The sequence below is a fragment of the Labeo rohita genome, chromosome 8 (assembly GCF_022985175.1).
Source record: "Labeo rohita strain BAU-BD-2019 chromosome 8, IGBB_LRoh.1.0, whole genome shotgun sequence".
NCBI classification, from domain to species: Eukaryota; Metazoa; Chordata; class Actinopteri; order Cypriniformes; family Cyprinidae; genus Labeo; species Labeo rohita.
In genome coordinates, this window is record NC_066876.1 from 5,587,027 (window position 1) to 5,603,712 (window position 16,686).

General features: G+C 36.7%; 1 protein-coding gene across 1 annotated transcript in view; it reads right to left on the reverse strand.

Moving 5' to 3' along the window:
• Positions 1 to 16,686, reverse strand: part of LOC127169621 (phosphatidylethanolamine-binding protein 4) — a 158,776-nt gene that overhangs the window by 89,991 nt on the left and 52,099 nt on the right. Inside the window, exon 4 of the mRNA XM_051117128.1 lies at positions 3,433 to 3,531. Within this exon, the coding sequence (XP_050973085.1) occupies positions 3,433 to 3,531 (99 nt within the window). The remainder of the gene's footprint in view (positions 1 to 3,432; positions 3,532 to 16,686) is intronic.

A 16,686-nucleotide genomic window follows, 5' to 3' on the forward strand; every position in this document is an offset into this window, starting at 1 on the left:
CACACACAGATTACTGATAATGCGGAAATGTGTATTTGTAACACTAGAAATGGTTTCAAAATAAAATTATTTTTACCAAATGAAATAGCATTTGCATTAATGTAAACTTATTTTCTCAAAAGTATAGCTAAATTAAATAAAATAAAAACACATTTTCACAAAAATAAGATATTTTAAAGATTTTGCCCAAACAAACGGACATTTCTGAAGAATGTAACATATACTCTGTGTAAACTCTTTTGAAAAGGAAACTGGATATGTTTTTGGTCGATCGGATCACAAGTGGACAATGGAGACACAGTCGTTTACACCTGGCGTTTTAATCCATCTCTTCTGTCCACTTTCGACCACTTCTGACCACATTCCTGCATTTACATACATTACAAACTCAACTGACTGGCGTCTCTCCTGTATGATTTCATGTGATTCTCTTCAGACATTAGAACTGTACATGAATTATGAGCTTCTAGAACGTTTGACCTCCTAACTGAAGATCTTTTTTACAAATATAAATAAAAACAGTATAAATAAAAAATAGTCTAAACAAAAAATAGCTGTATTAAGTGCAAACAATAGTGCAGCCATAATCAAAGTAGGCTAGGCTACTCTCTCAATGTTCAAAGTGCAAATAGAGACCAATTTTTTTAAGCCTGATACAGAGCTATAGACAACTACACAACCTATTATAGGATACATACAAATAACAACATATATATATTATGTAGCCTAATTTGCGCGTACTGTGGAAACGCTCTCTAAAAGCGGGTATTAAAATCGCTTTTGAAGGCGCGTGCGTTTTAAGGATCGTGCGAACTCTCAGCGGCGCTGAGCGTGCTTTCTACAATACGAGACATTAATTTAACAAACGAATTTGAAAGTGAGGGGGACACAAACGGGATTTTGAAAAGTGGATGTGGTCAAAAGTGGACAAGCTGAAAACATTTTACACCCCTATTTACACCTGTACGCAGATCGACGCATCAGAAAACGCATGTTAATACCAGGTGAAACAGAGCCTCTAATTCTTGCACAGTACCTCTCTCTGGTCAATGTCAGTAATCTCAAATCCAAAATATCACCATATAACAGGTAGTTTTTTTTTTTTTTTTTGAAAGTATGTGTTCTCAAATCTACACTTATTTAATATAATCGCAACATTTTGCGGTCATATAATCGCACAGGCTGACATCACGATTGCGATTGCGATACGATTAATCGTGCAGCACTAGTGCAAACATCAATGAGATTTGAGAGCTATACAGAAAATATTATCAGTAAATAAGATTCAGCCTTAATTATCACATGACTTCAAAATAACTGAACAGATCTTCTGAACTCCCATTATGGCCACCATTCGCTTTCATCGTGAAAGAAACAGCAGGGGTGTCTCAGTTTGTGTTTTAATGAAGACGCAATACAAGTTTAGAAAGACATGAGACTGAATAAATGATGACATAATTCTTATTTATTTGGGTGAACTGTTCCTTAAATTCTTAAAAATGAAAGTGAATGGAAGGAATGGAGAGAGCTTTAATATAACTTTCAGAAATTAAAATATGAAAGTAAATTGTATATATATATATATATATATATATATATATATTAGGGGTGTAACGGTACACATATGTCACAGTTTGGTACGTACCTCGGTTCACGGTTCGATACGATTTCGGTACAACAGAAAAAAAAACTAATCTATTATGCTTTTCATCTACTATGAATTTCTTTTCATTTATTTTAAACAGACAGTAGTACAAATTACATTTTTTTCCACCTTCATGTGAAAATACTAAATATTATATCAAATTAATGTCATATATAGGCTATAAAATCCGCAGGACATATATACATACAAGGAATAAATACTTGGAATACATTTAATTTAGTTAACTATTAGACAAGGGGGAAAAAACTGTGCGACACAGAATGTCGCATATATATAGTTTCAGTTCAGTTTTATGACAGAAAAGAAACTCAAATGGCAGAAAGTAACATTCTATTTGTTTTTTAAGTTGATTTTGCTGATATGAGGAAAGTCGAAGTAATCGTGTCGGCGCACACAAACACAAAACATATCAGTTCCAGGCTTCTAGCACACTAACTTGACAGCGCAGTTGGTACTTTATTAAAATAAAACACAGTGAACCAAACATCAGTGCGCCCGCCTCACTGTGTCACCGTTAGAACGCGACTGAAGTATAAAGTCTATAATTTACATAATAAATAATAGTTTAGCATTTGGATGCATGCATATTTGGATTTGTGCTGAATGAGAGAGGTAGGATACACAAGCATAAAGCTCCATTTCGCAGACAGTTGAGTGCACAAGCCTTCAAGTATATGCCTTTGTCAGTGAGAGACGTGTTCAGAATCAGCACATGGTCACTGTCTAGTGTACTTTGTTTGCAAGTGCGCAACTCCTGTCATTCGCTGTTCTTCTGCTGTCGGTTATCAAACAGCGTTGCATTACTGCGGGCGACCCGTTCTGGATTGAGGGTGAATTGCCTGTATTCGCTGTAAGACCTCATGCACCGAACCGAGATGCCCGTACCGTGACGGCTTGGTATGAATACATGTATTGTTACACCCCTATATATATACATGCCACTTCCAGGTGTAAAAAATGGGGACAACAGTCAGTCATAGTAGGCCTGTTGCACTCCTCCTTCCTGTCTGTTGTTTTCTTGTCTGAAGGAGAACTTATGAGCAATCATTCCTGTTACACAGGACAACCATTTGCCACAAGCGCCTTCAAACAGAAGAACTTGAATGAGTTTTTTGCAATTGGGGAAGAGACATCAGTCATTTTTAAAGTTGTACTCTCAAACTTTATTGGAATCACTGGGCTCCCCTGTGAACCGATAGGACCACAGCAAGAAAAACTGAGAAAGTGCATGTAAAAAAAATAGCCTGCGAGATTAAGAAAGGATGAAAGAATATTGACTTAATATTGAGCAATTAAAGTGTGTCTCATCCCCGGTTGTTTAAACACGGCGTCCCCATGCACAGCCTGATGAATCTGCCTCTAGATCCCGCCGGAGCCGAGCGCTGATGACTAACATGATATTTTTACTCAGTAATTATGTAACTCATCGGAAACGCAGCACAAGTGTGAAGCACATGGAAGGTGCAGATACGGTCCACGCGATCCAGGAATTGTTTGCCCACCAAAGTGTTTCTGACACCTTTTGCTTTGCACATTATGTCCAGGATTGTCCCTGCCAAAGCGCTGCTTTAAGCAACCTTTATTTTAAGGCTTTGTTCTTGGTAATATTCTGATTAAATGCATTGACTTGCATTAACAGGCTTAAAGATACATTACGTCAAAGAACATTCACGAAGCCACAGAGGTTGTAACAAGTTTGTAAAACTTCAAATTAGGACGACACAGCATCTGCGTTTTAAAAGATGTTTTTGAGAGACGTGACATACCTTAATGTCAACCAGTAACCAGTGTCTCCAGTAACTGCGAGAGGGTTTCTGACGACTAGGAGCATCTGGATCCACCATTAATAGAGTGTATTTCTTTTTCTAAAAAGAAAGAAAGAAAAGGGGTTTATTATGTGACAGCTAATTATAATACCGGTTAGTAAATGGCTAATTACAAATAAAATAAAACAAAATAAAATAAAATAAAATAAAAAGGTGAACAGAAAAAAAAAGAATACAGTTTAGCATCATTATACAGAAATACTAAATATATAATATATATATAAATATATAATATAATATACTATAATATACTATAATATAATATAATTACCACAAACAAATATTCATTTTAACTGATCGATTTACCATTTTCAAAAACTGATTCTTGAAATCCTTAACAGTAATGTAATAATAATTATGATTAAAAAAACAACTACATTACATGAGCTACTTTTCGTTCTCATCATCGAGTTTCCTTTAGAAACATCAGTGACTTTAACTCTTCTTGAAAACCCAGCATCTTTAGCAAGTGACGTATGGAAGAAAACTTTAATTAGTTACTGATATTCTCAGACCACCTTCCATTCTCACACATTCACCAAATCACAATCTGTCTGCGAAGTTTTCTTTACTTTCTCTCCCTTTCTCTCTTTCTCTCTCTCTTTTTTTTTATGAAAAACACTTCTCCATAAACAACCTGGCACATATTTTGGGTGCTACACATTAACAATGACTGACCAACTTAATTGCTCCAACTACTCATCTTCGCAAGTCCCCTTAAAGTTGAAGAACTGGGAGAGCAGATTGAATTATTGCGTGAGCACATTTGTCATCCCTGGTGCCGAGCCCAAAATCTGCCAGACCATATGATAGCGTTATTATTATACGCCTCTCTCAAGAAAACAGTGCTGTCAATCACGATTGTTGCCATGCAACAAAAGCCCCTCCCCACAACATCAAGACTAAGACGGAGACAAAAGTGAAACACTGTATAAATTAAACAAACCAGTACTGTATATACCAAAAAAGGAAATTAATTACAAAGAAGGCAAATTATAAAAAATAAATAAATAAAAACAATAACAAAATTAGGTTTCCATTATAAAGCATAAATACATAAATTATTACACAAATTAAATATATTAAAAAGTAAATAAACTTACATTAAACCGAGGTCAATTTTTATTATTTTATTATTTTTGTCAATCCAGGAAACATGTTTTCTCATTTTCTCTGCAGCCTCAAGACAATTTATAATCAAAACTAATCAGACAAGCCTATGTTTAAGCAACTAAAGCCTGAAAATAAAAATCCCTGATATTCTAAGGTCTCTAGAGCCTAAATCCTCTGCTCACCTGACACAAAGCAATAAGCTCAAACAACCATAAGCCTAATAATCGGATGATGTTTAAGTTTAAGTGATAGCAGCTCCAGGCGATATTCAAACAGGCAGAACAATGCTGCCTCCTCCACGGGCTGTCACAGTAAACCTTGACTGGATCTCACTGATCTGACCCCCCTTGGACAGATTAAATACCCTCCTCAGACCCACTGTCGAAAATTCGAACCTAGCGGCCATGATGATGGAGGTGAACAAATGATTAGTAATACTTGCTAAACCAGCACTTAAATAAATCTCAGGAGTTTATTGTTGCACTATATACACCTTTAATCGTACCATCATTGAGGGCTTGTCCGGGATGTGAAATTTGCAGAACTCTGTTACATCTACACAATGCTTTACAGATGGCAGTGTCACTGGGTAGTAAATGAGTAAAAGTAACTGGGTATTTAGACAGTCATGGCATCACTTGAAACGCTAGAAAAAAACAAGCAGAAAAGTCTGACAATGTTTCTCTTACACAGAGGTTGCATTAGACTTTAACACTGTCTGTCATTTTGATGGACAGGGTCGTAAAAATTCCATCATAATCTATTAATACCCGTCATTTTCATATTTTACGTATAATAAGACATTTAATTGCTTTTACTTTTGTTCACATTTTCATTTTTAATTAATGAACCTACAGGACTATGTAGGCTTATGTGTTTATGTTAAAGAGAACAGATGAACAGATGAGACTGCGTAACTTTTCATGTTCAACACCTCACCCAGCAGTGACATTTTAATATATTCTCATTTTTATGAACCAATATCGATTCGTAAATCCCACTCAATCTTTTGATTTATGCTGTTTTCAGTTGATGAATGAACAGTACATAGTGTGTCTCCCATCCAAAAAATTGCAATAGGCTAAGCTTTGTGTTACTTTTGATATGAAAGTCTTAGATTTTAAATTCTGTCTAGTTAATTAGGAAATTCAAGCAATAAATACCATTTTGACGCACTTTAATGTGGCATGATAGATTGTTGTACCTTCTGGGTACTCGCAAATGCATAGCAAAAGATTTGTGACAGTTTTCATTTTTGTGCTGGATCCCGTGCTCTTCTCCTACACTGGAGCGCAATCACCACCAACTGGACAGGGGTGGGAATTACAGTTACAAGTTACAATAGATCACCCTCAGTGTAATCTGTCAAAGTGACGGACGGCCTTCAGATTTTTCCGTCACTGATAAAAAAATCTGTCAATGACGGACAATTTTTGGTTAACACGACCTCTGCTCTTATACCAATTCAAGTCAAATTTATTTAACTAACCCAATACACATTATTTCAAATTGTTAATGTTATCTTCATGCCTTTGGGGTCATTTAAGGAAGTTAAGGTTTTTGAGGAAATTTGTGGTTTAAAGTATGTAGTATTAGGATGGATCTTATTTTTGGACTTTTGAAATGTTCTGCTCTCAACCTCTCAGTGAACTCTCCTTAAAGGGTTACTCCACCCGAAAATGAAAATTTTGTCATTAATCACTTACCCCCATGTCATTCCAAACCCATAAAAACGTTGTTCATCTTTGGAACACAAATTAAGATATTTTTGATGTATTCTGACAGCTCTCTGACCCTCCCATTGACGAGCAATATCCAGAAACGTTGCAAGGAGATTAGTAAAATAATCCATGTGTCAACTGTAATTTTACGAAGCTACGAGAAACAAAAATAACAACTTTATTCAACAATATTCAACAATTCGCTTTACCATTTTGGATAAACAGCACATGCTGTTCTGTTCCAGCCACAACACACGGATACGTTCTTTTCATTCAGTTCTGAGCATAAAGAAAGATAGAAAACATTTCCGTGTGGCGCAGCCAACACAAAACAGCCGTTTGCGTTCAGTTGATACTCTTCACACGGCGCTACAGTGATGTGGAGGAGGCGAATTGTGCAATAAAGTTGTTATTTTTGTTTTCTTTGCGTAAAAAAAAAATTCTTGTAGTTTCGTAAAATTACAGTTGAACCCCTGATGTCACATAGGGCTGCGCCAATAGATGACAGGATTGTGTATCGGCGATAGTCAGAGATATCGCCTGTTGCTGATGCCTTTGATGATAGCAAGACGATTATTATTATTATCCGTCAAAAATAGACTAGGCCTCTAACTTTAGGGATGAAAAGCAGCAGTTTTGGGTGGGAAGCATGCAATCTGTAATTGCGTGCAGTTGCTGACGATCTCTTTTTTATCAAGTTGCAATCGCTGCTTTTCCGGTTTTACTTTTCCTTTTGAAATCGATCCCGTTCAGCAAGGAGGGGAGAGGATGGAAAAAGGGGGCACAGTAACTCGTTTTGGGGGGGAATGGGCCCCCTTTAAGCCGCGACGTGTGCAGTGTAAATAAGGGGTAAGAAATTTATTCAAAATGCAGTGAGGCGACTATTGTATTCACTTATGGTACCGGAAGTGTTTTTTAAAGTCCATAAACTCGCGCTAGACTAGGCTAGGCTAGTCAGTGATGATGTTCTTTGATAACGTATATGTTCTTTGCTCATTTTCTGCAGCTGCTTTTTGAATAACTAAGGAAATGTAAGCATTAGTAACTTACAATGTTTCTATTAAATTGTTATCATGTTAAACACAAATTAAGTCATATTGAAAACATTAGGCTGCTTTTTGCCTTATGCTGGTGTTGGTTCATTTCATTTGCAATGAAACCAAGTAAGTAAATAATTAAATAAATTAGCACGATAATATTGTGTATCAGCGATCTCACAGGCTGATGACAGGACAATATGAAAATTGAGCATATCACCCAGCACTAATGTCACAAGAATTATTTTACAGATCTCCTTGTTTCAATTTTGGATGTTGATCGTGTTAATTACATTGCTGCCTATGGGAGGGACAGAGAGCTGTCAGAATGCATCAATTTGTGTTCTGAAGACGAACAAAGGTTTTACGGGTTTGGAACAACATGGGGGTAAGTGATTAATGGCAAAATTTTAATTTTGGGGTGGAGTAGCCCTTTATTGGGGAATGGAAACAAACCAAATTTTGCTGAGATTTAACTATGTTTGGTGTGTGTCTTAATGACCATAACAGAATGTAATTGGTAAACAATTGGTAAAAGGTTTGGTGTCTTGTTCACGGCATCTCAGTCGTGATATTTGAGGTGGAAGAGAGCGTTGTACATTCAACATTTCCAATAAATAAATAAATAAATAAATCCATAAATAAATAAATGGGGGTGAGTAAATTGTCAGGAAATTTTTATTCTAGAAGTAAACTAATCCTTTAAAAAAATGGATATCCCTGTACAGCTACGATCAGCTGTTCCTCCATCTGAGCTTTTACTGTTATTACTGAAAGAGTAAAGCTGATTAATTGGTTCTCGTCACATGATGTAAAGTGCACTTGCAGCAGTCTGAAAAGTTGTTAAGTTTTCATCTCATTGGTGTAGACATGCATGGGAAGCACTGCTTCTATTATTGCCGCATTTGCCGCGCATCTACATTTAAACCATCTTCAGTGCACAAAAGACATGACGTGAACGGCCCCTTACAATCACATTTCGAAGATTTTGCAGATTTTGTGACAATACAAATGATTAAGCAGTTGAGATATGCTATGCTGTACCAAAATTTCAGTTGTCTGTACCAATACCAGTAAATTTCACAGTTCTCTGTATCAATTTTGGTACCACAGCAAAGTAACAGTAATGTTTCTTTTTTTTTTATAATAAAACACGGGAACATTACAGGTTACAAAACAAGTGGCTGATCTATTGCACTTACACTTAACACTTACAGTTTATACACAGATCTCTTTTGACATACCATGTTTTTGTCCTGTTCAATGCTATGGTTATCACTGTCAAATATCATAATTTCAGATTGAGTCATGCATTTTAATATGTCATCACTCCCGAAACTTTACAGTGTGAATACACTTTGCTGTACTGAGAGGATTCTGATTGGCCACTGTGTTCACATGCTCAACAAACATGTCAGTGATTGGTTAAAACAGTGGTTCTCAAACTGTGGTGTGAGTACCACTAGTGGTACGCAGAGGAATCACTAAATTAAATATAAATTAATGTTAAAACATTTTTTTTTTTTTTACATTTAAGTACAGTACAGTTTCTAAATTAACTTTTAAGTACAACACATTTTAATTAAATCATTATTTAAGTTTTTTTATTGTGTTAATGTTCAAACGTTTAATGTTCGATGTTTATAAGTGTTAATGTTCAAACTGTGCATTTACAATGTTAAAGTGGTTGAAAACAATAAATATTCTTATTAGAAATAAAACTGCCACGTTTTTTGAACTGTGCAGAGCTGAGCTGAATAGTTAGACCTACTACGCTACTGTATTTTTATGTTGGTCATTATGGTGGCCAAATATTTACTGAGGTGGTACTTGATATAAAAAGTTTGAGAACCACTGGGTTAAAATGTTCAATGCTTGCTGTAAACACATTTGTAAACATGCGTTTGAAAGCATCCATATATCAGCAGGTACCAGAAGTGCCAGTACCAGTGACAACAGTACTATATTGTATACATTTACACTTTTCAACAATATAATAATAAAGCACTTAAGATTTACAACTGCAGTATACAGTACAATACATACCATTTAATATGAGTGCACTGTATGTATGCGGGTAAGGTTAGATCCAGTCTTATACCAAAATGTGTAATATTTACTTTCTAAAACAGTGTGATACTTGTATAATTTGAAAGTATATTTACTTTTTTATTTACAGTGCTGCACACTTGTCTGCTAAACTTTCACTGTAAGTGCATTACTATAAATGAGTCTTTAATTGCTTTTTACAAACTGACTGACAAGTTGTAATTATAATCTATGGCAAGTGACAGCATGCCACCGATACTGTTAATAGAGCTAATGTTGTATTTAAATAGAAGAATACTCCTTTAATAATTTGACTAGAGTACCTCAATGTACGTGCTTGTGTGCAGTTTCAAAACTTTCATCAGGTCCGAACTTTTATTCGTTATTCCAGTCTCAACAATCATATTATTGTAACATCAATACACTACTGACATTAGGACCTATTTTCAGTGTTTCCCCTAATAAATGTGGAGAAAACACATGCATTATGTGGGTGTGTGTCGCTAGGGTAGAGAATATATGTGTGTATGTGTATAATTAATGTGCATTTAGACAGATGGAGGAAGCAAATGCAGTGGAAAAAGAGGACAGGGAGGGAAGGTGTGAAGAGATGCAGTCTTCCCCCCACCAGCTGGGACAGGGTATGGTTTAGGTGTACTCAAAAACAACATAATATCTTAATATTTGTGGATTTAAGCCATTTTCATTTGTCTTTCATGAAAAAGTTATGATCGTTGGTGGCAGGGCCGGTTCTAGACAGGCACATATGGGGGGGCAGTCAGAAATGTGAAGGGGGCATCATGTGTACACATCATGTTCGAGCACTGTTTTTTTCCCTGTGCTTATAGTAACAGTATTTTCCTTGCTGAATTGTGTTGTTAGCTGTGTCCAAAGCCTGGAGAAGTGGATTGCAGAAGCTCCTGCTGGTATAGCTCTTAAGGTCACTGAGGCACGCAAACCCCCTGACCACAATAAGGTGGCAATTCCCTTAGGGGGGAAACTGAAAAATAAAAATTAAATAAATAAAACAAAATAAAATAAAATGTCCTTAATCCAGATTTTATCAATCAACGACATAACATTTATCTTAGCTGGGTGGTCTAATTCTCAAAAACGTTTAACCTAAAGTAAGACTTAACACTATAACTAGAATATTTACAAAACTGAAAGGTCTTGTCTTATGAATAATAAAAAAAATAAGTAAAAGCAGATGGGCTATAGAACAGATCATATTATGTTTTTTTTATTTTTTTTTTTAATATATATATTTTTTTTTATATAAAAACGCTGCAGCTTCTTCAAAGTCTTTCCACTCGGTGACCGCGCTGAAATCCGACACAACACTACGTTAGTTTGCGTCTTGACTCATTTGCATACGGACGGTGATTGGATGTTTACCGAGGGCTCGGGGAGGAGTGTGTGTGTGTGCGCGTGTGTGCGTGCGCTGCAGCCTGTGAATGAATACACACAGGGGAGGGACAGAGACATGAGGAAAATCTAATACCGTATTGTGTAATGTCCCTTTTTCGGCGGATTTTTCCGCTACCGCAGATCACTTTGTCAACTTGTAATATATTCATTTTGTGAGTATATTAACATGTGCTTTCTCAAGTTTTCAAACTTTTGATTTGAGGGGGCAAGACATTTATTTGAGGGGGCACTGCCCCCTCTTGCCCCTGCGAAAAAATACAGTAACATGCACCAAACAACAACATATTTCTACCTTCTGACAAATGAGCCCAGGCTCTAAATAACGTATTTCCAAAATCAAAGTTTCTTTGATTGTCATATCCTTTTAGAGATTTCACAATGAGATGTTCTATACTTCTACTGTATCTTACACCATAATGCAAATATTTTAAATTACGCTCTGCTGGAGCCATGGCCTAGCTGTTAACAAGCTTCAGATTATGAGGACCAACAGTGTCCCTAGAGGGAAGAAATGGTTTAATATAATGCTGGTTTACCAACAGTGGAAATAAGTCCCTGGTGCATTTCAGCCTTCAGGCTGTGTCTTGGGCTTTTTCTTCTAGCTATTACTGCTATGTTTGGTGGCATAATAAACTGCACCTGGGATTTTATTCATTTTGGATTCCCGTAGCCAGTTCACACAGTTTTTCACTTTGAAAATCACAAGACACAGCAGTGGAATAGGGAATAAATGATGCCTTGAGACATGTTTTTAAAAGTTAAACTTATTTTAACTTGATCACCACGTTTTTAGAATGCTGTGCCATGCGCAAGATGCGAGTGTAACGGTCAGACATGTCCAACTAGCAAGTTCATGTAGAAAAACAATAAAAAAGCAACACAGTGGTATGGAAAAACATCAGTGAGAAGAGCGTCATAGGTTCCCTTGTTGGAGGCCAGCTAAATTTTGGGATCATGAACCAGGATTTGCAGACCGGCCTAGGGTTTTTGTTGTGTTCCAGATTGGGCACTGGCTCCAGAACCAGTTCAAATGTATCTGTGTCATATCTGAATATATATATAGCATTTAAAGTTGTGATTAAATAGAAGTAGCACCTCTTATTCCATTGCGTGGCTTACAAATGAACAAAACAGATTATCGGAAACAAGAAAATGTAGGGAGGGGTCTTGGTTCTATAAGCATTTTGTGATATTTTATTCACCCCCTATGTGATCCAAGATGTTCATGTCTTTCTGTCTTCAGTCGCAAAGAAATTTTGTTTTTTGAGGAAAACATTCCATATAGTGAACTTCAATGGGAGCCAACAGGTTGAAGGTCCAAACTGCAGTTTCTGCATGATCCTAGCCAAGGAATAAGGGTCTTATCTAGTGAAACGACCAGTCATTTTCTTAAAACAATAAAAATTCATATACTTTTTAACCATAAATGCTTGTCTTGCATTAGATCTGTGATGAGCATGCGCGACATCATGCATTACGTAGCAACACTGGAAAGGTCAAACACTCTTTACAAAAAAAAAAAACGATGATTTTGAAGTTGAAAAAAGTTTTTTTGCCCTACCGTCCCTTTTTGAACTAACTAACCGCATGTGACTGTTCCAGCGAGATTATTCAATGCGTCAAGTCACAGACGCGCATCACAAAGCTAGTGTAAGATGAGCATTTGTGGTTAAAAGGTGTCATTTATTTATTTTTTGTAGATAATGACTGATCATTTCGCTGGGTAAGACCCTTATTCCTCAGCTGGGATCTTGTGTAGAGCCCTTTGAAGCTCCACTGAAATTGCAGTTTGGACTTTTAACCTGTTGACGACCATTAAACTAGGGCTGTGTATTGCCAAGAATCTGGCGATACAATACGTATCATGATACAGGTGTTGTGATACGATATGTCGCAATACATTGCGATACTGTAAACAAGGCAATATATTGGGAAATTTCTTATTTTATGAATAAGACATACTTTTACAAAAGCTGTAATTAAGAACACACCACCATATGCAAACCATTCAATGTTACTGAATCACTTTTTGTGCAGTACGAGTAAAGGGGGAAAATAAAGTGCTTGCAAGATTCTTTAGTTATTAAATGCATAAAATGTAAGCTTTTATAAACAGACCGTATATATTTTAAGACCCTGCTTTACAATTTAAGTTTACAATTGTACCAATGTCAAATCATTTTGATCTGAACTTAAGAATTACATCTGCTTAACCTTTTTGTTCTGAGAATTTCGCAAGTTTTGGATTTTGCAAGTTTTTCAGTTTGTAATTATGCGCTGCGTGGAATCACCGAGACCGCCACGAGAGAAAGCGGCAGGCAGCCGCACGGCTAACCCACCGCGCCCGGCATGAAGGCCCTTTCACGGGACGCTGCGCAGGCGCCGCCTCGGCTGCATGGGGCGCTTCTGCTGCACAGATGGGTGGCGGCCACGCGGAGGTTCCGCTGCTTGTCGCGTCCTGGAGCGAACCTCAAAAGCCGAGATGACGCCACACTTTACACCGAGGCGGAAGCAGGAACTATTGTTTCATCCTCCATTAACACTAACACTAGCGGCGTGCCCTTATGCTAGTATTTCCTGTCACTGTTTAAGTTCAGAGATAAGAAGACTGCAATCTAGCAGCTTGTTTTTGAGAATCGATACAGCATCGCCAAACAAAATATCGCGATACACACGTGTATCAATATTTTCTTACACCCCCAAATTAAACTCCACTATATGGACAGAATTCCTGGAAAGTTTTTCTGAAAAGCCTTAATTTCTTTTCATTTGAAAACAGAAAGACATGAACATCTTGGATCACAATGCGGGTGGGGGGGGTACATTTTCAGGAAATTTTCATTCTGGAAGTGAACATATCATTTAATGTAGCCGCATTACCTCATATACTGTACACTAGACCTGAAAACTAACTAGTCCATAAAGTCAAGTGAATTTTACAGTACTATAGACAATCCAGACTATTTATGGTTTCAAATTTTGGCAACACACCAGAACACCAATGAAAGCTCACATCAGGGGTTCTCATTCCTGCCTGGAGGTCTTTTGAAGACTGCAGTATGATATGAGCCATTTGATGTGTATGTGCTATAGTGAGAAATAGCGAACATGGAACATAGAACGTGCAACACAGTAGGTCTGTCTTGAACAAATGCTCAGCACTGAATCTCCCAGAGAGAGACATATAGCCTGACCCTGTTTGACTTGCAATGTCACAATCTCAAATCTATAATATACAATTAATATGCTATAAAGAGTTTTTTAAAGCCGTGGCCTGGAAGTTAGCTTTAAGGACCCATCTTGAAGTATCTCTTTGCACATGAACACTAGTTACGCATTACTTTTTGTGAGCCAATACATTATGAAAATAGGGTTATTACAGTAAAAAACTGTAGATAGTAGATAATCAAGGAATGGAAAAACAAACAGAAAGAGAAAGAGTAGCCAAGATGAAGAGTGAAAAGAAGTACAGAAAAAACAAGGCCCCATTGTGAGTTTATAAGTTCATGGTTTATCCCTGACCCAATACCAAGCCGTGTTGTCCATTCAAAAGCCTACAAATATCCATTCTGCTTTATCCTTCGCTCTCTCTCCATAGACACACACAGATGACCACAAACACACACACAGCAAACACACATCTGGGACCTGCAGCTAATGCAATGCAATCAATCCCAAATCCCTCTTTAAGCAGTGAAAACACTTGAACTGGTTGGGTAATTAACAGGTATCTGTGTTGTGATTAAGATACAGAGACGGCTTAAGGATCATCGACTGTAGCTTAGTGCAAGGTTAGCTGATCAATGAGTAAATACAGGGGAAATTGGTCCATTAAAAAGAGCACCAGATGAATACTGATCTCAAAAAATGGGAGAACTTACTTTTTCTGAAATTCAAAGCATACAGTTAACTTACAAATGGTGCAAAAGTTTCCAAGAGCTCAAAACCTAGCAAACGTAGACAGCATATGTGGGCATTATAGACCCAAACTGGTAGGTCTGGTAGATCTGCATTTCATAGAGTGTGTCAGTCAACTAACTAGTTCCGCATTACACAAATTAGTAAATTGTGAACACAAAGGGCATTGATGCACTATACAGTAGGACACTGATGACTGAATGACCTGCAAGATCAACCTAATCTCAAGAGAAAATGTATTTTACTAAGTTGTAGTTTCATACAAAAGTCGTAAGTATTCATACTTTGATTTGTATGTTTGAAATAAAAACGTGAACCTGCATGCCTAACCCCACCCTAAAATGTAACCCTCATTAGGACAGGAACAGCATGTAAACCATCTATTCATACCAATTTACCACATATTTTGCCAAAATGTAAAATAGGCTGTGTTGGCAAGACTAACCAGGCTCTGCATTAAAACTTAACATTTTGGTGCAACACGGTACAAGCACTATCCTTTTAGTATCCATTACAATGACACCTTTACATTAGTGTTTGGTAACTTTTAGAAATGTACAGAAACATTATGAAATATGCACTTGTGATGACTTGAGAGACTGAGGCAAAATTTTAATAAGCCAATAATCGAAAATATAAGAAAACTAATCGAAACAAAGAGAAGACAGAACTTTGAAACTGCCTGCAGCAAAAAGTATGTTATTTTAAAAATAGATGCATGATGGGAAACGCTTAGTGTTTTAAGTGTTTGGATTTAGTGTGCATTAAGAGCACTGCGCTCTGGCATTTTGAAGACCTTGTGCACAGACTTCCTGTTGGGTGAATGCGCTCTTTGGGCAGGCCCTATGTGTATCCTGGTAACACTTAAGACCTTGATTTTTAATATTTTTTTTACCCAGATGCTGGGTAGTTTTTCGACACTAAAAAATGCTGGGTTATTTTTTAACCCAAACGCTGCTCTAAAAAATGCTGGGTTAAAAACAACACAACTTGTTTTTTTTTTTTACCCAGCTTGTTGGGTTAAATGTTTCTACCAAACATGCTGGGTTACTTTATTTAAGTCAACTATTGTTTAATTATTGCTGGAAAAAAAAATTACTAGACACAGAATTACTAGAGGCAACAGCAATAATCAAAAGATGAACATTTATTATTAAGCAATAACACACTGACAAAATATAAGACAAATCGAATTTATTTGGGTGAATACAGCATAGTTTACAATATTACATACATTTAAAAAACGTTTAACAAGCATTTCAGGCATGAAAAAACGTAACATTTAAGGTGAAACACTGCAGGTGAATAGGGTAAAAAAAACTAATAGTTATCGCCTTACACAGTTGATTGATTACACTGATAACTGTAAACATTTACAAGTTTTCTAAAGTTTAAATATGCAAACGATGCATTATTTAACAAAATCAAATCAGAGGGAACAAATCCCTCTGTAAAAACCTTCAGGATAGGAATAGAGAGTGTATGACTCAGTGTAGCAGAAAAGGCTAATTTTGGGACAACGGCCTTTAAAAATGTGTATTGTAATTGAAATCTGTTGACACAAATAGATAAAGTGCTTTAAAGAAACACTTAACAGTGTCTTTTGGATGTTTTCTTTCCACTAGTCTGAAAAAACACTTTATGAAAAACCAAAATCTCAAACTTGACAGGTGCACGAAAAAACTGTGTTTTTGCCTGCAGTGTCTCCCCTTAAAAGTATATTTTTAATTTTAGTGTATTCAACTGTTCTTTGTAACCATTCTCTTTTAACTGAAATAGCACTAAATCTCATGCCGGTGCGTCGCCGAAAACTGAGCCGGTGAAGGGCTGCTGTTTGCCGGAGTAACTGCGAACTTCAGACCGCGGTCTCGCGTTTCATAGATAGCTGACCCAGCAACTTAGTTACAGAAAAACTACCCAGGACC